The 21,319-nt window shown below is 37.8% G+C and overlaps 1 protein-coding gene across 2 annotated transcripts in view; it reads left to right on the top strand.

Moving 5' to 3' along the window:
• The window catches only part of USP6NL (USP6 N-terminal like), an 84,677-nt gene that overhangs the window by 19,409 nt on the left and 43,949 nt on the right, over nt 1-21,319 (top strand). Inside the window, exons 1-4 of one of the 2 annotated variants that reach the window (XM_069458981.1) lie at nt 7,720-7,774; nt 11,686-11,753; nt 14,162-14,244; nt 19,810-19,849. In XM_069458981.1, coding sequence (XP_069315082.1) covers nt 7,720-7,774; nt 11,686-11,753; nt 14,162-14,244; nt 19,810-19,849 — 246 coding nt within the window. Of the gene's footprint in view, nt 1-7,719; nt 7,775-11,685; nt 11,754-14,161; nt 14,245-19,809; nt 19,850-21,319 lie in introns of those variants that run through there. The other variant, XM_069458980.1, reaches the window with a different exon arrangement.

The raw sequence follows: 21,319 nt of genomic DNA, 5'->3' as shown, positions 1-21,319 counted from the left end.
TCTTTGATTCTTTAAAACATGGTTGGTTCATCTCCATTTTGCACAAATAGTTGACAATTTCATGTGATGAGACTGGAAGGCTACTGGAATCCAGAAAATACAATTGTTAAGAATTCATAGGGATCACATAGATTTGTTTCTAAGGAAAGAAATGTAAGGACTACTAGAGCTGAGCAGAAACGTAATAAGATCATCTGCTTATACTTTAACAAAAGAGCTTGGTAGTTGGAAACAGGGCCCTGAAGTTGAACAGCCTGGCTTTAAGTCATGCTGTGCCACTTCCCACGTGACCGAGGTTACTTAACCTCTCCATACCTCAGCCTCCCATATGTAAATTGGGGATAGTCACAAAACTAGCATAGGCTGTTGTGGGGATTCGTGAGATTATGCATGTTAAATGCCCAACACAGTGTCTGGCACATTTTAATAGTAAACCCTCGATAAACAGTTTATAAAATATCCACAAACAAGGAGTTGTTGTAAACCAGTCTTGGGTCATCTGTTAAAACAATCACACTGCTTGCTGGAAAAGCACCTAAAGTATAATCTTGAATTTGTCAGCAACTGTAGGCGGGTTTTACTTGAGTAAAATGACTCATGTTTGTCTTGGTTCTAAGTATCTGTTGTTGGCAATTTTGTCATTCAACCCTGCCCCCAAATGTGGGAATTACATTCAGATTCAACAGCTAGTAATTATGTTTCTCTCCAGTAGTAATGGTATTTAAATATTGTTACATCACTTCGTATCCTTTTTCTCTGTGACTCATCTTACACATAAATGTGGGAGTTACTTGTCTGATTTGGGGGTGTTCCAGGAAGTCAGTAGTGATACTGCTTCTTTTCCTTGAGAAGTAAGGCACAGGAGACTGACAGATGGAGATCAAATTGTCTCCTCTGGTGGCTGCTGGAGGACATGGCATTAGATCTGAAGTGAAAAGGCTGCATTAGTCTGCTTGACTTAGACCTACCCACTGGGTGACTAGCACAGCCCAACAACCCCAGGCCTCCCCTAAGGGCAGGCACCTTCCTGCTGGGAGAGCAGATCAGAGAGAATGTGCACACAGGGACAGGGAGTTGAGAGAGAACAAGAGCTGCCTTGCTTCTTCCAGATTTCTTGACCCCAAAAGACTTTCTGCCTCTTGGAGAGGAGGGAGGGGAGAGTGGAGAGTTCCTGAGTGTTGCCCTAGCTGAACTTCCTCCACGTGGACTGGAAGCATGATGGGAGCACACACAGTGGTGTGAATAGAACCATTCAGTAAAGGAAGGGAGACTGTGAAGTTCTGTGGGTAGGTTGGGAGCCAGATAAAGTAGAAGAGTGAAGAGAAGGTTGGAACACAAACACAGCAGACAAGTCTCTGGTGTCCTTCACCTTCATTGAGAGCCTCCTACACTATGTAAAATGCACATGAAGGACTTGTAGATAATCAGAAGTGCTAAGTGAAGGAAATAGATTGTGACTTTTCATGTCTGAATTTTAGAGTCTTAAAATTTTAAATTCCACTTTGAAACAGAATGAAAATTGAATAAATATATAAGAGAAAGCTAAGAATCTTTAGCAACAGTGTACTTTCTGCAGTAAAGGTATGTCTGGAAAATAGGTTATAAGTCTCATTTTAAACATACATTGATATATTAAGTCTTTACTGGGTTGAATAATTCACTTTAGTAATTAATTTTGAGTAATTTTTAAATCCATTTTGAGAAATATTTAGTGAGTACCTACCACGTGCTAAGCACTGTGATAGATACTAGAAGTACCAAGATGGGTGAGAGAAGCCTTTCCTTCATGGAGGCTATGGTTTAATAGAAGAGACATGTAAATAAATGCATTCAATAAAATATTATAGGTACCAAATGTGGAAATACAGTAGATCAAAAGAAGCAGTGGCCAGTTCTATTCTACCTTTATGGTAATGGACAGTGGTAAGGTGGAACATATACAGGCAGTCTACAATTTTTGATTCAGTTTGAGAAGCAATTATTATCTTCTCTGTTGCAATGAATCCTTGTCAGTAGTTGTTTCTAGGACTTTATGAATTATTTTGTTTCTCATCTTTCTAGAAATTAAGAAGCAAGTAATAGAAGCCTACCTAGGACATGTTGTTAAAACCATAATTTAAATATTTTATTAGTTATAGAAATGTTAACTATCTATTAATGGTAAGTGCTCTATGTTTAACATATTGGCGATGAGTCCTGTTCCTAATGACCTAAAAAATACGTGTTTACAGACTGGGTGTGATGGCTCACGCCTGTAATCCTAGCACTCTGGGAGGCCTAGGTGGGAAGATCGCTTGAGGTCAGGAGTTTGAGACCAGCCTGAGCAAGAGTGAGACCCCATCTCTATTAAAAACAGAAAACATAGCTGTGCGTGGTGGCACATAGTCCCAGCTACCCAGGAGGCTGAGGCAGAAGGATGGCTTGAACCCAGCAGTTTGAGGTTGCTGTGAGCTAGGCTGACGCCACGGTACTCTGACCCCCATGTGACAGAGCAAGACTCTGTCTCAAAAAAGAAAAGAAAGAGTTCTGTAAAATATAATTAAAAATAAAATATGTGCTTATAGACAAACAAAACACCCTAACAATTGTACACTATCGATCTTTTCATTTGCAGAATAAAAAGGCCACCTAATAGGACTTTCGTGTATCCTTCCCAGCCGACTCACCCTACTTGCTTGGCTGCTGGGCTTCTATAGAAGAGTTTGAAGAAATATATTCTGCAAATCTAATGAATAATTTAAAAACTATTAATTTAAAGCATGATATGGTGGAAATAATGATAATAGTGCTGTTAGTGGCATAAGAAATATTTTGAATGGAAAGGTATAAATCATTTATGCCAATAATTAACAGTTAAAAATTGAGGAACATTTAGGTTTATTTCTTTTAGACACTTTTACTGTATTAGACAATGCATATGAAACTAGAGGAATGTGAAGATGTAGGCAGAAACCTGTGTGTCTCTTTTGAAGAGGAAACCTGGGCATTCCTGAGGACTTTTGGGTTTATGGCCCTGGTTCTTTCACATTTGCTCTCCCTTTCCTTGATAGTGATTGTTTATACTATTTTTATAATTGCAGCTATGATCAGGATCTTTTGTTGTTGTTCCCAAGTGAACATAAGAAAGAGGGAAGGAAGCCAAATGATTTTTCTAAGATTATTACACTAGTCGGGGAAGGAAGAATGAGATAAGTGGGGTTTGAGGTTGTGCATGTTTTGAAAAGACACTTGTCCAATGTGGAATTAACATAGTTACGAGAGCTGTATGAGGGACTGGGCTACAGTGCAGGGGAACATAGGGTTGGATTGTCAAACTGAAACAATGAAGATTCAGAAAATATGAAGGAGAGAGCTTATTCAAGCCCAAAGCTTGAGGGTGGCCAAATGGGAGGATGGACTCAAGTTGCTCTGAATGTACACTCCAATTAGCAGCAGTTACAAGTGAGTTTTTAAGGAAAAAAGAAGAGGCAGTTCCTAAATTATTGCCTAGAATTTACATTAAAATAATAAGCTACTGATTAGCTATTCATTGTTCTTTTTATCACAAATTCCAGGGACTTGTGGTCACCGGGTGAGACTGCTAGTCAGGAACAAAATGCCTTTAAACAGTTGCCCCCAGGCATGGCTGGGAGGTTATCCTTGTGACTGAAGTCCCATGCTTCCATCTCTGGGGCCTGACAAATTTTGCAAACCTCATGTAGCTCAGACTCCTCTGAGCAGTTTTTCTTTTCTCAGGATTATAGATGATCTCCCAATAGAGGGTGGGGGCAGGGATGAAGGGACAGGAGGAGATACTGGACCAGTTCTTCTCAGAGGACCATCAGCTGGTAAGCTGGCTTAGCACATCCTGGGATGTTATGTCAGAATAAGCTGTTTCAGGTATCAAGTATATGTAGCCCTTTAGGTGTCCACATTTCATTTCATCTTGCTGAGAATGACCAATCAAAATAATTGGTATTTCAGGTTCCCTTGTTGCTCTTGCACCTTCCTTTACCTTGTTTGTTTTTAGTTTGAGGTCTGATGTTAATCTTCTCACTCTGCTTATTCCTCTGAGTATTCCTTCCAACCTTGGGTCTACAGCATGGCAGAATAAATAATAAAGTTTTTATCGGTGTTGTTTATTAAGATCTTAACATTTAAAACAGTCTTTATTCTTGATACATCTTAGTCCATGGTGCAGTAGGAAAGTGATCACAAATAACCAAAACCGTGACTAAGAGGCACCATTGACTTTGCTTCAAAGATGAGCTGTAATTTAGTAACTCAAGGTAAGACACAAATAACTTATTCAGACGACTTTAGGAAACAAGCATTTGCTACATGAATCCATTGACCTGGAAATGAAAGCCATCATGAGCTGAAGCATGGAGCAGCTTCAGGGACGAGCTGTTCTGTCTCTTTTGGGCTAAAAGGTCTCTGTAGTGGTGACTCTGCCTTGCTCTGCATCTCAGATACTGTTTTCTTTGCGTCACCTACTTTTTCTCTGCTTACTGGTAGTTTCTGCTTCCTCATTTTTCAGCTTGCCTTTGGCCATCATTGTCCGTAAAGCTCTTTACCTCATGATGCTTTAAATATTTTATATATATAAAAACATATTTTATCTTTAACTCCCATTGCAAATTGATCGATTCAGTTTCTCCTAGTTCAAATTCCTAAGAGGACTGGTTGAATAAATTATGTTAATACTTTAGGATACTTTATAGCTGTGAAAAGGTTTCAGTAGATCACTGGTGTACTGGAGCCAGCCTGAACCCTGTGTTCAGTGACATCACATTGGCAGCTTGAATATTGGCCACGACAGCAGGAGTATTTGCAGCATGGAAATCAGCAGGTGCCCGAAACCAGGCCACACTGCCTCTGCCTCTTCTGCTAGAACTGATTCTGAAACCTTTATGGGCACACCACTGGGTAGATCTATAGATGTTAATATTGTACAACCTCCAAGATGTACTGTTAAGTGAAAGAGAGTAAGGTGTACAATTACTTATAGAATGAATCTAGTTTTTGAATAGAAAAAGCAGATTAAATGCATACATGTGTGCATGAATATATGCAGATTCTTGTACAATATGGAGAATATTTTTGGTAGGTATCAGTGATTGCCTCTGAGAAGGGGGTCTTAGGTTTGGAGTGGGGCGTGTGTGTGCCTGCAGGTCAGGGATGAGTTTTGGACATTGTCTATAGTTGATTCCATACATTAGCAGCCAATAAAATTCTTATATAGTCTTCATAATGTCAGTATCATTTACTTCAGTCTCAAATATTATTATGAGGTATGTAGAGAAGGAGGTATGATCCTAATGTTGAAGGTGTCAGGGTCAAATGAATCCACTCTTCTCATATACCATCAAGGTCACAGCCATGCCCCTTTGTATTTTACTTCATATTTGGACTGTGACTTTTCTCACTCTGTTCTTTGCTTGTCTTGAGATTTCTAATAGTCCCCTTATCTTCTTTTTGGTGTCTTTATATGTAAGCTTTTACTGTATCACTAGTCATACCCATGATCTGTATGTTGCCTGGAATCTACTTTCCTCTTGGAGACACCTGGTATTCCCTACTCTAACGTAGACTGGTTGCGTCTAGGCATCTGCACAGGTGACATCTGAAAATGTCTCATTTTGGTCTGCTGTGATTTCATGGGTCCTGTGTCTGCCTCTTTTTTTATTTTGTTAAAGAAAATTATTCTGACTCTTGTTAAAAAGGTAAGGAAGACTTTCTTCAGGACTATCATAATAGGTATCAAGACTATCACAATAGGGGAGAGGGATCAGGCTGAACTTCGAATGACAATGGCGATTGATAGCCAGTGAGCCCAGTGAGGGGTCAGTGGATGAAAGTTACTAAGATGGCAGGGGATTCTTGCTAAACTGACATTAACAGGAGTCTTGCGGAAGACAGTCCAGGGTGATCAGATACCAAGGGTGGGTGAGGAATCTGCTCAGATAATCAAGGATGGTCTTATATCGGGTGGGAGGATCCTTACTGCAGCTGGGCTAGGCAGGCTGAAGGCAGGCAGGACCAAGGTCAAGGCCTAGTTGAGATGTGGGCTCAAAGGAGCCTGACCAAAGTGTGGTCAAGGAAAGGGTCTTTGTCAGTTCTTTTTGTTGTTTTGTTTTTCTGTAGTATACTCTCAAAATCTTTTTCAAAGAAACATTGCTTAGGCAGTAAACTTTGAATCATTATGTATTCGTGCTGCTGTGACAAATTACCGCAAACTTGGTGGCTTAAACAACACAGATTTATTCTCTTGCAGTTCTGGAAGTCAGAGGTCTGAAATCAGTTTCACTGGCTAAAGTCAAGATGTCAGCAGGGCTGGTTCCCTCTGGAGCCACTAGGGAAAAATCCATTTCCTCACCTTTTCTTGCTTCTGGTGGCTATTTTCCTCAGCTGCCAACCCGTCCTTGTCCTCGTGTCCCCAAGTCACTCCAGCCTCTTGTGTCTACCGTCACACCTCCTGCTTCCTCCTTTGACCTTCTCGCCCCCTGTCGTGAGGATTCCTGTGATTACATTGGGCCACCTGCATGATCCAGAATAATCTCCCCGTTTCAAGATCCTTAACTGAATTACAGCCGCAAATCCCTCTTGCCATATGAGGTGGCATTTACAGGTTCCAGGGATTAGGATGTGGACATCTTTGGGGGAGGGGTTGGGGCATCTTCAGTTTACCACACCTTGTAATATCTAAACATGTCTTTATTTTTCCTCATGCTTGGTATGGAATTCCAAGTTTATGATAATTTTTTTTCTCAGAACTTTGAAAAGTTGATAACAAGTTTGATGCCAGTCTGATTCTCATTCCTTGGCATATGACTTGAAATTTTTCCCTCTCTCTAAACTTCTGAGATCTTTTGCTTTAGTTGAATGTTACAACTGGGTTTAGCTGAGCATAAACTGAATTCATTAGTGTCCAGCTAAGTGTAATTAATGTTCACAGGCATGCCTCTGACAAGGCTGTTGTAGGTTCCTACCCATTTAAAAGAGAGAGGGAAACAGTGAAAGGAAGAAGAAAGGAATAAATAAAACAGAATGGAAAATATCAAAGTGCCATCTTACAATACTTACAACATAGTGCCTCATGAAACATTCGTTTCACTTGTATGTGTGTAGTGTGTTAAAAATGTCCGAAACTACTGCTTTAGTATGTATTTGCTTACTATCTGAAACAGGGCTGCAGGTTTTGTGTTAAAAATTATCATGAAAAATAACATCAAGATATAAAAATGTATATGAGAAGAACATTCCTACTTAGCTTTAGTTTAATGTTTTAAATAATTTTTTTCTTAGTTGTTCCATGATAAATTTTGTTAAAAGTACCAAGAAAGTGGCTAATTGTGAAGCACAAGATTAAGGCATGTTATGCAGCTGCTTGTTTAAAGCCCCTGTTTGTTATTCGATGGAATGCTGGGTGTAGGCCGGTATGGTTCATGGTTGGGATCCAGCCTGAAAGACATGTTTTCACCCTCAACAAATATCATCTTTGTTCGAATATCCATGTGATCACAGCAAGGTCTTTTTTCCCCCCTTAGGAAAAGACAGAATGCATCTGAAACTTTTTCTTTCTTGTGCTGGTTTCACGAATAGTTTAAAGTAGAGCTGCCTTCTCCTTTCTTTGTTTCTGTTAGTTGCGGAATGTGTGAGGTACCTACCACCTAATGCTCTTGGTGTGTTGGAGAACTCTAAAATAATAATGAAATTTTGGAATAGATAAGTTACTCTATGAGGACTGAAGCTTTAGTTAATTTCCAAGGCCAGACTGATTATCTAACAAAGGGTAAGGTACTTTTAAAATTGATATTGTTGATGTTTTTAACTCTCAAAAGTCAAAGTGTACACTAGGAAAAATGGTCAGCTGTTAATTTGCTTTACTGAATTGAATTTGAACTTTAGTAACTTTATATGAATTTTTCATTACAATTTGTGGTTAATTTAGTGACTCTGAGATATTAAAACAATGCCTGCCTTTAAGGAATGTAATTTAGGGAGATACTTGATTCTGAAAGTTCTTGGGAATTTAGATTTAAATGGATTAAAATCATATAGGTGTCAATTTTTAAAATACTATAGTTGCCATTTTCTTCTGTAAATTTGTGCCCAGAGATATTTTGCCTGTATACTTGAGTATTTCCTGTGTGCTTGAGTATCCAAACATCTTCTGATCCTTTCTGCCTAAAATATGCCTTATACTTTGAAACTTTGTTATATTAGATGTAAAGTTAATAAAAGTAATTTGATTTAATTTGTTTCGAATAAGGTAATTGTAAAAAAAATGAATATTTTGGTAAAATAAGAGAGCTATGTTTATTTTAGCAATCATGTTGACTTACTCTTTAATTACCATGATATTTTGGCAACAAGTGGTATTGTATTTCAAACCAAATTTTTCCAAATAAACTTTTACTAATTATGGATTTATCATGCAAAGAGAGCATGAAGATGTAGTATGAACTGTTGGAATAATGCCCTGATTAAATTTTTATTTGATGATGATGTGGTGTAAGTACCAACTAATACCGCTGTTATTGTTTAATAGGTGCCTGGAACTTTGTTCACACTTGTACACAGACACAAGATAGCTGTTGACATTGTTTGTGGTTTTGGGACAAACTCCTTGTTTCGATGGAATTGCTAAATAAGCAATCAGAATGAAACCAAAGGAAGTATTCTAGTGTAATTGTTAGAAAACCACTCAACCACAGATGAGATAGTATGAAACATAATTTAACTTAGTGAATCCTGCATGAGGATAGTACTTCTTACTCTATAGATGCTTGCCTCGCAGTACAGATTATTAAATAATGTCTCTAACCTCAGTATTGGGAAAAATTGGCACTTCCATTTAGACTCTTCAAAGAAGTAAATTTGGCTATATTTTATGAAATTAGTTTGACTTTAAATTCACTCTTTTTAGAATACGTTTATTAGTATTATAAAATTTTCTCCCCACGGGGAAGTACAAGGATGAGAACTTTCGAAGGGGATTTAGAGATTTAGAACTCATTTATTTGATTTAGAGTCAACTAACTGTTCTAAACATGTTAAAGTACATCATCATCTTTGTCCCAGAAGCGCTGGGCAGCAAACACGATCTGTGTAATGCTTTATATCTTATACTTTGCCACAGTGAAGTTTTCTTGAGATACTTTGCATCTTTGCTTCCAAACTCCATACTGTGCCCAGTTCTTGCCTTACACTTTTACACTTTTCATGATTATCTTAGAGATATAGTTGAGACTGCTAGGACTGGCAGCAGGGATAAAGGACTGGTGTAAAATACATCGCAAGAAAGCATTCATCTATTGAATTTGGACTAATCACCAAAGAAATTCATGCATAGCAGCTCTGATAATGGAAATAGAGTTTAATAAGTAGTCAAGTTCCCTAGTTTGAATTTAATTTCTATTAATTTGCTTTCCTTGCCTTTTGATAGAAGTGTGAGTGTAATGTTTTAAAACTGGGCAACAGAAGAGGGAAAAGGAATTGACAAAGCCTCCTGAGTCTAACATAGGGTAATGAAGATGTATGTGATTGAGTTGATTAGCTCAGACTTGTGTTTGCATTAATTCATTATGAAAGTCTGCACAACTAATCTGTACTTTTATTTTATTGAATCATTCTATGTACTTATTTATTCACACTTCCCCCAAAGGAAAGCATATTGACATTTTGTAGTTTAACTGAAAAAAGTGGTGACATAAATATTTTTTCCCAAATAAACTTTTAAAAATGTACAAATTTCCATTTTCTATTTTTACCATTATAAACAACTTTGTGCTTGTTTGATTTTCTCATTGGCATAAATTCTTAGAGGTAGAATTGTTGGGGAAAAGATACGCCCATTTTTAAGATTTTTGACACATATTATCAAATTACTTGCCAGAAAGATTTTATACGTTTATATGTTTATCCTCACTGTAAGGAACTGCAAATTTCCCTGCATTGTTATCAACATTGAGCAACATCAGGACATTTTTGATTAGTCTAAGATAGGTGCAAAGTGATATTTTAAAACTCGTATTTCTTTAGTTACTAATGAGGTTGATTTTTGTCTGTGTCTTGGTTTTCAAATTTAGATTTTATTTTTACCAGAGCCATATTTGGCTTAAAGATTCAGCAATCTGTAAGACTCGTTTTGAAACTAGCAAACTCCCATATTCCTCCCTGCTCCCTGCCTACTCCATGGAAGTAACCACACTCCACTCCCCTGGCTGATTCTTTTTCTGTTTACCTGCACAGGTAACACACCTCTGTTACCACTTCCTGCTTCTTCTGTTTTAGGTGTTTCCATTGGTTTCCTGCTTTGGAGAATGAGGGTTTGGTTTTCCACCCTGTACCCACCCGTGCCACACACATGTGCACATCCCTTCACTTTGCAGGGAGTTCACCCCCTTTGATCAACTCCCTTGTTTTTAACCCACCGTTACCTCTTCTTAGGAACCACCATTCGCTGGGCCTTTTGGGGGACAGGATTTCAGGAATCCCTATATTGTCATTTTAGTGGGGTTCTAGGAGATATGAATGTAAAAGTATGTTCCATCTGCCATCTTTAACCAGAAGTCCTTTTTTGTGTCTTTAGTAATCATTTTTATAAAGTAGTGGTTAAGGGGCTATGGAGTCAAAACTATTTGGATTTGAATCCTAATTTTGCTATTTACTAGCTTTGTGACCTTAGACAAGTTGTTTAGAATTTCTGAGCCTCATTCTTACCATTGATGCAGGGTTAATGGTGATACCTACTAGGGTGTTGTGAGAATTCAGTGTGGGGAGGCAGAGTGAAGTGCTTAGCACAGAATCTGCTGCCTGGCAGTACCTCGCTATCTGCAGGGCACTTAGTGAGAACATAGTACAGTTGTTGCCGCTGTTGTCACTCTTGTGAATTTCTTGCTTATAACCTTTGTTTAATTTTCCATTGAAATGTTGTCTTTTTCTTCTGGATCAGAGATGCCTCTCATACAGTCTGTCACTGATCTTTTTTATTAACAGTACTTGGGATCTGTAATCATATTCACACTATTTCATGTTCTGATCTTTACTATTGTTGTTAGATTTGTGTTTTTGTAAGACACCTAGTGCTAATTAGAAGGGGGTGTGTGTGTGTGTGTGCCTTTGTGTTGCCTGCACACACACACGTGTGTCATAAAACTGGAGGCGTAGAGACCCGTTAGGAGATTATTATAGTAGTTGAGGCCGTTGATAAAGGGACCTGAAAGGCTAAACAAAGACATGATTATTTTCATCATGTAAGATAAATTTTTTTTTTTTACCTCCTGAAATATATCTCGTGCTAGTTTATTTTGTGGAGCTCCAAGTTCCGTAAGTTTTTAAAAGCCCTTTTGAATGTTCTTCTTTTGTACTTATGGGGGTTTCATTTGCAAACTTAGAACTTTGAGTTTCAGTTTCTTCTTCAGTACCCATTTCTATGAAATTTTAGATCCAAAATTGATTCTTGAGAGGTAAGATTTATCATGTCCCTGAGTTAATTGCTCTTAATAAATTTGCTTTCTTTTGAATATCATCTATATTGCTATTCCAAAGGTGTAATTACAGATATATAACTTATCCTTTTACATTTATTTGATTTGTCATTTTAAGCAGTATTGGTTTTTTTGTTTTATTTGTCTTAGTTTTATAATTATTAACTTTATGCTTCTTTGAATAACACTTCTAAATTTGATCTCTCCACAGATTCAGAACAGGATGTAGCACTGAAACTAGCTCAGGAGCGAGCTGAAATAGTTGCTAAATATGACAGAGTAAGTATCCATATTTACTCTTTGAAAGTTTTATTAGAAAAACCATATAAATAGAAATGGATTTGCTTTTTGGAGAGCTTAAATTACAGAAGCACTTTGTTTACTTCATGGGAACATAGAGGTCATCTTTTTTCTCTGACTTCATCTCCAAATTCTCTCTCCCTCTTCTCCTCTCCAGCCGCTCCAGTCTCTTGCTGTTTCTCTGACACAGCAGGCTGGCTCCTGCCGCAGGGCCTTGGTACTGGCTGTTTCCTCTGCCTAAAACACTTGTATCCTGAACACCCTCCTGCCTCATTGTCTCACCTCTTTCAGATCCTTACCCGGATGCTACATCTTAGTGAGATCTTCTCTGACCTCCCACCTCCCTGTTTACCACATCCCCCCATTTACCTCCGGGACTCTGTACCCGCTTTATTTTTCACTGTAACACTTACTACATCAACATACTATGTATTTTGCTTATTTTGTTTGCTGTCTGCTCTCTCTCCCAGAATGTAAACACTATATTCCAGGCAAGAATTTCTTTTGTTTGGTTTATTCTTGTATCCTAAATACCTAGAACAGTTCCTGACTCATACTAGGTACTCAATAGATACTTGAATAAGTGAGTATATAGAATTAAATACGCATTGTATTCATATTTTATATGTGTTGTTATCAATTTGCCATGGATCTTAGATTTTGGTTTATGCATTTATATGTAATTTCTGTTAGCATTTTATCCTTAAGTTAATATGGAATCTGTGATGTCCTAGAAAACCATGTGCTTTTTTTTTTTTTTACATGTGTTCTTATTTGTTACCTTACCTCCTGAGGTCTACAGTGAGTCCTAGCAGTGATTTATGAATGTTGTGTTTTACATTAATGTCACTTGTGTGTAATTATATATGTTATTTTTTATTATTTGTGAGAATAACAGAAGCACGAAATTATAGAAAGCCATCTGGGCTGTGCTCTGCCTCCGTGGGACGTACTGTTCAACTTAATAGTTACGTTCCCAGAATTCATTTTTATGTTGGTTGCTTAGAGCATCAGACGCAGTTTCCCATTATTGTGGTTAGGTTTTGCCATATTCCATGAAGAACCTAGTTAACTTATTTAACTGCTTAACTAATTTAAAACCAGTAGCACTGTCATTCATTCATGCTTGCATTCGTGCATTTCCCCCCCACGCCGTGAACACAGGCGAGGCGTCGTGGGGATTCATGGTGCAGACATGAGTGGCAGCCGTCTTTGTCCACTAGGTGCTCCCAGTCTACTCAGAGGAGAAAATATGAGCTGGCGATTGTAAAATATACTGAGATGGAGGTGTCCACAAGACAGCTGGGTGTTTGAGTCTAAAATTTGAGGGCTCGGTGTAGACAGTGACATTTGGTGTTTCTTCATCAATCAGTGCTAGTTAACAGCTCAAGAGCAAATGATACCCGGAGTGAGAGGAACAGTGAAGCAGTGAAGAGTTGCCCATGAGAAAGCCATCACAAGGAGAGTTGGAGGGCGCACAAGGAGACCCTGAGGGAGGACAATGTTCTGGGAGTTGGGGAGGAGGGAGTGAGCACCACTGACAAGTACACCTCCAAGATCTGTCAGCTAAGGACTGAAGAGTGTCTGCTGGGGCTGACAACTGAAAGGTCATTTTTGACCTTGGCAAGAATAGTTTCAGGGCTTATTTGACTGTGAAGTAAAGAAGTAGAGAAAGTGGGTAGCCTGATCTCTTGAGAAGTTTGGATGAAAAGGCAAGAAATATCTTTTTCTAAGACATGTTTTGACCTAAAACTTTTTTTTTTTTGAAACAGAGTCTCACTCTGTTGTCCTGGGTAGAATGCAGTGACGTCATGATAGCTCACTGCAACCTCAGATTCCTGGGCTCAAGTGATCCTCCTGCCTCAGCCTCCCGAGTAGCTGGGACTGTAGGTGTGTGCCACCATGCCCAGCTAATTTTTCTATTTTTGGTAGAGACAGGGTCTAACTCTTGCTCAGGCTGATCTTGGACTCCTGGGCTCAAGCGATCTCCCACCTCAGTGTCCTAGAGTGCTAGGATCATAGGTGTGAGCTACTGCTCCTGGTCTGGTCTAAAACTTTGAAGTTTGGCAGTTCCTCCTTGAATGGCTTTCTCATCCTCCATGCTCTTCCTTCCTCGTCATCTCCCCTCGGGAACCCTGGTGTGATCAAGGTTTAGCTCTGTGTCATCGTGTCTCCCATCGCTCATAGCTAGGAAATGGTGACTGTATTGCCAAAAATAGTTGGGTTTAAAGGGAAAAAAATGTTAAATAAGGCTGACGATGCCTCATTTCTAGCTCTTATTATTAACAATACAGTTTTTAAAAGCTCTTCTTTATTGTTTTTTTATTGCAAATAATTATTCAGTTTTATAAACTCCCAATAACATGTCTTTTTGTCCCTTATTTTAGGGACGAGAAGGTGCAGAGATTGAACCATGGGAAGATGCTGATTACCTTGTTTACAAAGTCACGGATAGATTTGGCTTTTTACAGTAAGTCGCATAGATCGAAAGCTAACTTTTAAAATTATAATGTTTCAGTGGTATTGATTTTATTTATTTTTAATAGAATTGCTGTGCAAAGGTTCCAGGAGTAGTCCTACAATATGCTTTTTGGCACTAATTTCCTGGCATTTTTAACCTCTATGATTAAAATTTAAGTATATTTAAGAATACAAATTTTTAATATTCTTTGTATTTTAGTAAGAATATTAAATGCAGTAAATGAGTTGTATTAATAATTTAGCAGAATTAAATGCAAATGGATAATTTGTATTTTTTAAAAATATATAAAACATTTTATTTTACATTAATGCATTTTGAAAATAATTAGCAATTAGAACTTTAGTGTTATGCAGCCTAAAAATGAGCATTGAGAAGAAATGCCATTGATCTTCCTTATAGTTGTAAATGTGTTCATGGTAATGCTTCCCAAAATTAATTCCATTTATCCTGAGTCTATTATAAAAGAGTTAAGAGAGGTCTACACCACTATAAAACAAAGCAATTAAAGTGATTTTGACTCTTAAATACATCCTGCAAATGATGGGAATCTGTCTGTTCTGGTTCTGGCATTGTTTAATCAGATTCCCACAGGCTGGAGACTCTTATTCATCTCTATAGTTTGTTTGGTTCTGTACGATTTAGGGATTAACGAACTTTTCATTCAAATGTACTCTTTCCTAGTTTCATTTATTACAAATAGGAAAAAAGCCATGAATTTTTATTTCATAATATATGATTAAATTTTGAAGGAAAAACATAATTTCTTGTGTAGTTCATAGCTACACAAGTAATTTACAGTATTCAGATCTTATTTTCTCCTGTTCAGTTTTTTTTTTGTGTTTAGAATTTATTTTATTTGTCTTGTTTTTCTGAGAGTAAAACAACCATACAAACAGACAGTTCTAGGAGTTAGAGAATGAGTGCTCTTGTGGCTTTGCTGGTCTCTGGTCAGTTAACCATTTCATGCTTCATCTTTAAAACAGGAATCAATAACTTCTTTGCATATCTTAAGTGTATTTGAAGCTTTGAAAAAATAAAATGTAAGAATATTTTATAAAGTTTTGGACAAATATAAGGTGTTATTATTATATCTAGTGACATTAGCATATCTGAAACATTCTTCTGAGTAGTTATAATCAGAAGACTTTGAACCTCAGTATACCAACATCAGTATTTAACTATGATGAAAATACTGTTCTTAAATTAAACTCCTCACCTCCACTTTTTTTTTTTTTAAATCAAACTTAGCTACAAATGTGACAGGAAGTGATTGCATATTTGTGTGAGTAGGTGTGCAGATCTGAGATATGTGAAGGAAGTTTTGAAGGACAATTTGAGTGTAAAGACTTAGCATCAGTGGGTCCCAAACTTGCTTGCATGTTAGAATCAGCTGGGAAATTAAGAAACAAACAAACAAACAAAAAAAACCAAACTAGATTTCTGACTCCTTTCCTAGATTTTAACTCAGAAGATAGGATGCAATTCAGCTGATTTTGACCTAAGTGTTTCTGATGGGAGTGAACTACTATAATAGATAGTGTTTTTTTTTAATTATAAAATGGTTCAATACAGTATAAAATACATATGAAAAACTTGTGCATTCTAAAAGAGTCTCTTGTTTACCTACATTTTCTTTTCTTGTTGCTTGAAACAACATGAGCCAATGAGCTGGACCTTAGAGGTTCTGGCCTAAGAGCCTAGCCTGTATTTGGCAACCTAAAAACTGCAGACAGTTCTTTTGTGTTTGTTTTTTGCTCTCTGTGCTAAGGTCCATTTGGCTCTAGTGAGAAAAAAGTTGGTCAATAACCTATCTTAATAATATTAGCTAATATTTATTGTACATTTACTATGTGCCAGGCTGTTCTAAGCTTTTTACATGGAATAACTTGATTATTCCCCTCACAGGCTCTTTGGGGTAGGTACTCTTTCTCTCTTCCTGTTTTTAGATGGAGAAACTGAAGCACAGAGAGGTCAAGTAACTTGTCTGTGTTCTGTTGACAGTGAGTGCCAGCTCTAGGGCGTGGACCTTGGCAGTCTCACCGCAGAGCCTGTGTTTTGAACGGCTACAGTATACTACCTGTTACACTTTCTTGTGTTTTTAATAAGTGAAACGCAGAAGAAATGCTGTGAAATGCCTACAGAGAATGTTAAGGGGGGGAGGGGAAAGAGTGCCTAAAGAGAAGGATGCTGTTGGGAAGGATCACTGCTATTGACATGTGCACTAAGTAGCTGAGCTCACCACTTCTTTGAAAGTGCAGCAGGTTGGTGCCAGTTCTCCTGCTCCATGGTATGGTCCTAAAGCAGGCAGCACACGTCAAAACAGTGAGGCATTGAGATGGATATTAGGGTAATGTCAGCCTCTGTTAAATTTCACCAAAATCAGTGATTTTTGTTACAGTGCCTAATTTAAGTAAAACATTTTCTCCAGAGAGTGTTGCTAGTGGCTTTTATTGCTTGTCACCGCAGACTGGAGTTTTTTGCACTGTTGAATAAAGTCACTTGGTGTAGGCATTTAGATATTACTCCCTGTCACACCTTGATCAAAGGAGCATTTCTTTTACTCTCTTAATTCTTTGTAATTTTTGACTGGTTCTGCTATGAAATTGGATTTTAGGTGTCAATGTCAGTATAATAAAGTGGCAAAAAATAACTTTGTAGCCTTTGTTGCCTGATTTCATATCTAATTATAGTTTTAGAAACTTAAATTACCTATTATGATATGTGAAGGAGTGAACAGTAATTAAAAAATATAGTATAGGACTAACTTGGTTTTGTAACAGATTTCACAATGAACATTAAAGCTGTTGCTAAACCTGCCTGGCTTGATACTAGTACTGAGCAGGGGTTGACATCCCAGTCTGTGTGCCTGTGCTGGAGCCACAGCTGGAGAGGAGAGAAATAGAAAGGTTTAAGGAAAAAGTTGGAGAACTTTAAACAGTTTAATCAAAAATGCTCACTGCTAGTCTGCTCAACAGAGAATGCTTGGTATTTGAATAATGACAGATAATGCTTTTAGGCCGCAAGTTATTAATAGAAGAATTAGAAGGAAATTATACCAAAATAGAGAAGATAAAATTAATACCAAGCTTCAGATTTTCAACTGTTTAATCGCGTATATTTATAAAATTTAGCCGACGGACTGTAGTTTACTGTGACTATATAAAATTATTATATATGAAAGCCAGAATAAAGGTGTGTTTGTTTTTATGGAATATCTGTTTTGATTACAAGGGCTTGAGAACTCTTTCTACCAATCCTATAAATTTTGACTAGAGTAAATTTGAACTTAGATAAAATTTACTTCAAAAACAGAAATAAAATTTAGTCAAATATGCAGCTAATTGATTTTAAGAAACTAAGTTTTAAGTTTTGAAATGAGAGTTTATCTCAAAGTTAACAGAAATACTCTACCTGAGCTGTTTCAAAGTTTGATAGTAGATGAAAAACTATATCCAGATGACTATGTTGTTGTTTTCACTTACTGCGTTTCTGAAACATAGGTCTTTGCTGTCAGCTTGGAGTTTTCTTAAAGCAGCCTTTAGGTGCCCTTAAACCCTTGTTCTCTAAAGCAGGGGTTGGCAGACATTTCCTGTAAAGAGCCAGATATTAAGTATTTTTGGCTTTGTGGGCCATATGGCCTTTGTCACAATTACTCAATGGTACCATCGTAACATGAGAACAACCATAGACAGCACATAAATGGATGAGTGTGGCTGTGTTCCATTTGAACTTTATTTACGAAAACAGTCAGTGGGCCAGATGTGACTCCTGGGCCACAGTTTGCTGGCCTAAAGGAACACGCTGTGCTCACCCAGCTCGTGATCTCCTGTCTTCTGCTTGAAGGATGTTTAGGAGGCAAGTAGAGATGCATGCCTGCGCGCAGGCGTGTCTTCCTCCTCCCGTTCATGCAGTCCGTCAGCAGCACCTGCCGAGCTCCTTCAGTGTGCCGGGGTGTGCGCTCTGGACATCGCACCGAGCTCGTGATCAGGCAGCAACATTCTCCTTGGAAGACTGTGAAAATTAGCATACGCCACACAGGGACTCGAGGAGGAAAAGTTCTGTGGAGATTGGTGTGTGCACACAGCAGATTCTCTATGAAGGATTTTAGGTATGAAGGAATAATGCAAGAAAATCTGTAGGAAAACCAGACCACATTCCTGCTCTAGCATCCATCTGTGAGATCTGAAGACTTTTTGTTTTTAATCCTTAAAACTTTCTTTTCTTCTTGAGAATTGGTTTCTCATCCTCTGTCCCCTTTCTTCATATACTCCTGCATGATCTGAAGTTGAACCTACTGGATTAGATAGTGTTGAACAGCTGAGTGACTAAGTGAAAATGTTATTATAGTTTTATTATCTGGGAAATGAGGGATTTGCACTGTCTCTCTAAGATAGATCTCTTTTGGCTATTATACTTGTCAGTTCCGTTACTGTGGGTTAGTGGTTCACCTAAGAATTTTTCAGAGTAGCAAAAGAATACCTTTGAAAGTACTGAAGTCTTCAATATTAATCTATCATGCTCATAAAAGTAGGGTGTTATCTGGTTCCAAGAGAAATAAAGCAAGGGTATGTACATATTGTTGCCAAAACATCAATACTATTGAGAAAGCTACTCAAAGCACATAACTTTGTTTATGGATAGCACAATGTTTTTACACTACTGACAGTTAATACAAGAGTCTGACAATATTTTATATTAGAGATGATATCACAAATGTACTATATCAGAGAAATAAATTTGATCTTTTAGTGTATATTTTAAAAAAATCATCGCTTGAAGTTTTGACAACGAAGCCTTCTTTATTGTACAGAATAAAAGTGGAAGTTTTCTTTTTAATTCACAAATCTGTTGGAGGCAGTTTTTTCCCCTTCTGCTAACCTTTTAAACAATCATTTATCATAGGCTATAGTTTGAACCGAGAGTAGAGGTGGTGGTCTAAAGCAAAGGTTGGCAAACCATGGCTCTAGCTCACCACCTGTTTTTGTAAAACTTTGTGGAAACAAAGCCACACTTGATTTACATATTATCTGCGGTTGCTTTTGCACTACAACATCAGTTGAATAGTTGTGAAAAAGACTGCATGGTCCATAAAACCTCAAATATTTATTGTTTATATATTTGCCTCGACAGCAAAAATTGGTAGATTCCTGGTCTAGAGCAGCGCCGTGCAGTGGCACCTTATGCAGTGAGGGAAGCGTTCTGTATCTTCCCTGTCCAGTGCAGCAGCCTCTTGCTACAGGACTTTCGTTCACTTGAACTATGGCTAGTGAGACCGAGTAACACAATGTTAACTTTAATTTTAATTTACATTTAAAATTAAAGAGCCACGTGTGACTAGTGGCTACTGTATTGGACAGTACAGATCTGGAGTTTTGAAGATAGGGGGCGCTGTGGCTACAAAACGGTTTGTATAGAATTCAATGGAATGGAAGCCTATGTGTAACTCTTGTGATGACAAATCAATATTAAACATCATATGTACCTATAGGTATATAATGTTTTAAAAGTTATCTGTGGTATCACTATTTCACATATACTGTTTTTCCTCTGCAGTGAGGAGGAGCTCCCATATCATAATGCAGCTATGGAACGGGTAAGTCCAGCTCTTGACTTATTTATTTTATTGGTCAGTTGCTTTTATTAGAGGACTAAAATTGACCACTTTTGTGATTTTCAGTGCCATATTATATGGAAATGATGCAGTCGTTGTTAGAATTTAGCCCTAATCATATCACTCTAAGAAAGTAATTAAACTAATGGTGAAATAATTTTAGGAGATTTTATGAGATTCTGATATATACTTGAAAGTAAGGAAAGCTAGTAGTTACCAGCAGACTCCATTCTAGACTGTCAGTTCCCAGTGTAGCCGTGCTTCAGAATATAGTCTTTTGAGAGCACTCTTCTGTCTGTGGAATCAGGGAATCAGCCTCTCTGGGGCAGGAGCCCGGACAGGGAATTTTTAAAAAGCTTCACAAGTGATCCTCATGCACTGTATGGCTAAGAAAATACCATTGTAGGCCAGTAACTCTTTGGAACATGAGATATTAATAAATTTCTGACAAACAACAATAAAAAACATTTTCTGTAGTCAAATAAGTATGTTAGCATTTTAAGGCTTAGAGAAGTGTTACATAGTAAACCTGTGAACATTTTTTTTAACCTTTCCTCATTATACTTAGCAAGGAGCTGGTTCCACACTTGGGTGTCATAAGAAGTAGAGACTGAATGTTTTAAGGTTGTTCAGAATCTCCCTCCTCCCCACTTTTTCTGTACCAAAAAATGAACTGTGGTATGAAAGTGGGGCTATCGATTGGGATTCTTCTTGGTCTGTATATGTTTGATGGGGAGAGGGCTGAGTTTTAGATAATGAAGGTGAAATGGACATTGGAATTTGAATATTTTAGAAAATCTAAGATCAAAGTTTTCTGAAAACCAAACCAGTAGCAAAACCTTAAAATATAGACAAAATTGCCATTTTATATATATAGAGATCCCACTGTAGGTACTTCCTGCAGTTGAATTCTCTTGTGACAGCCTGGTTTTCTCTCAACATCATAACCTAGATATTTGGATAAATGAATTTCTTTCTTTTAATAACTACATTATTATTTTTTTTTTTTTGAGACAGAGTCTCACTTTGTTGCCCAGGCTAGAGTGAGTGCCGTGGCGTCAGCCTAGCTCACAGCAACCTCAAACTCCTGGGCTCAAGCGATCCTCCTGCCTCAGCCTCCCGAGTAGCTGGAACTACAGGCATGCGCCACTATGCCCGGCTAATTTTTCTATATATATATTTTTAGTTGTCCATATAATTTGTTTCTATTTTTAGTAGAGACGGGGTCTCGCTCTTGCTCAGGCTGGTCTCGAACTCCTGACCTTGAGCGATCCACCCGCCTCGGCCTCCCAGAGTGCTAGGATTACAGGCGTGAGCCACCGCGCCTGGCCTAATAACTACATTATTGAGTAGCAACTATGTAACAAGTATTGGACTAAGTACTGTATAGAATAATGGAATTAAATAAGACATAGTTTCTGCTTTTGACAAGTTCATTGTCCAGTGACTAGA

Source organism: Eulemur rufifrons, chromosome 25 (genome assembly GCF_041146395.1).
Source record: "Eulemur rufifrons isolate Redbay chromosome 25, OSU_ERuf_1, whole genome shotgun sequence".
Classification (NCBI taxonomy): Eukaryota; Metazoa; Chordata; class Mammalia; order Primates; family Lemuridae; genus Eulemur; species Eulemur rufifrons.
This window is presented reverse-complemented; position numbering and strand designations above follow the sequence as displayed.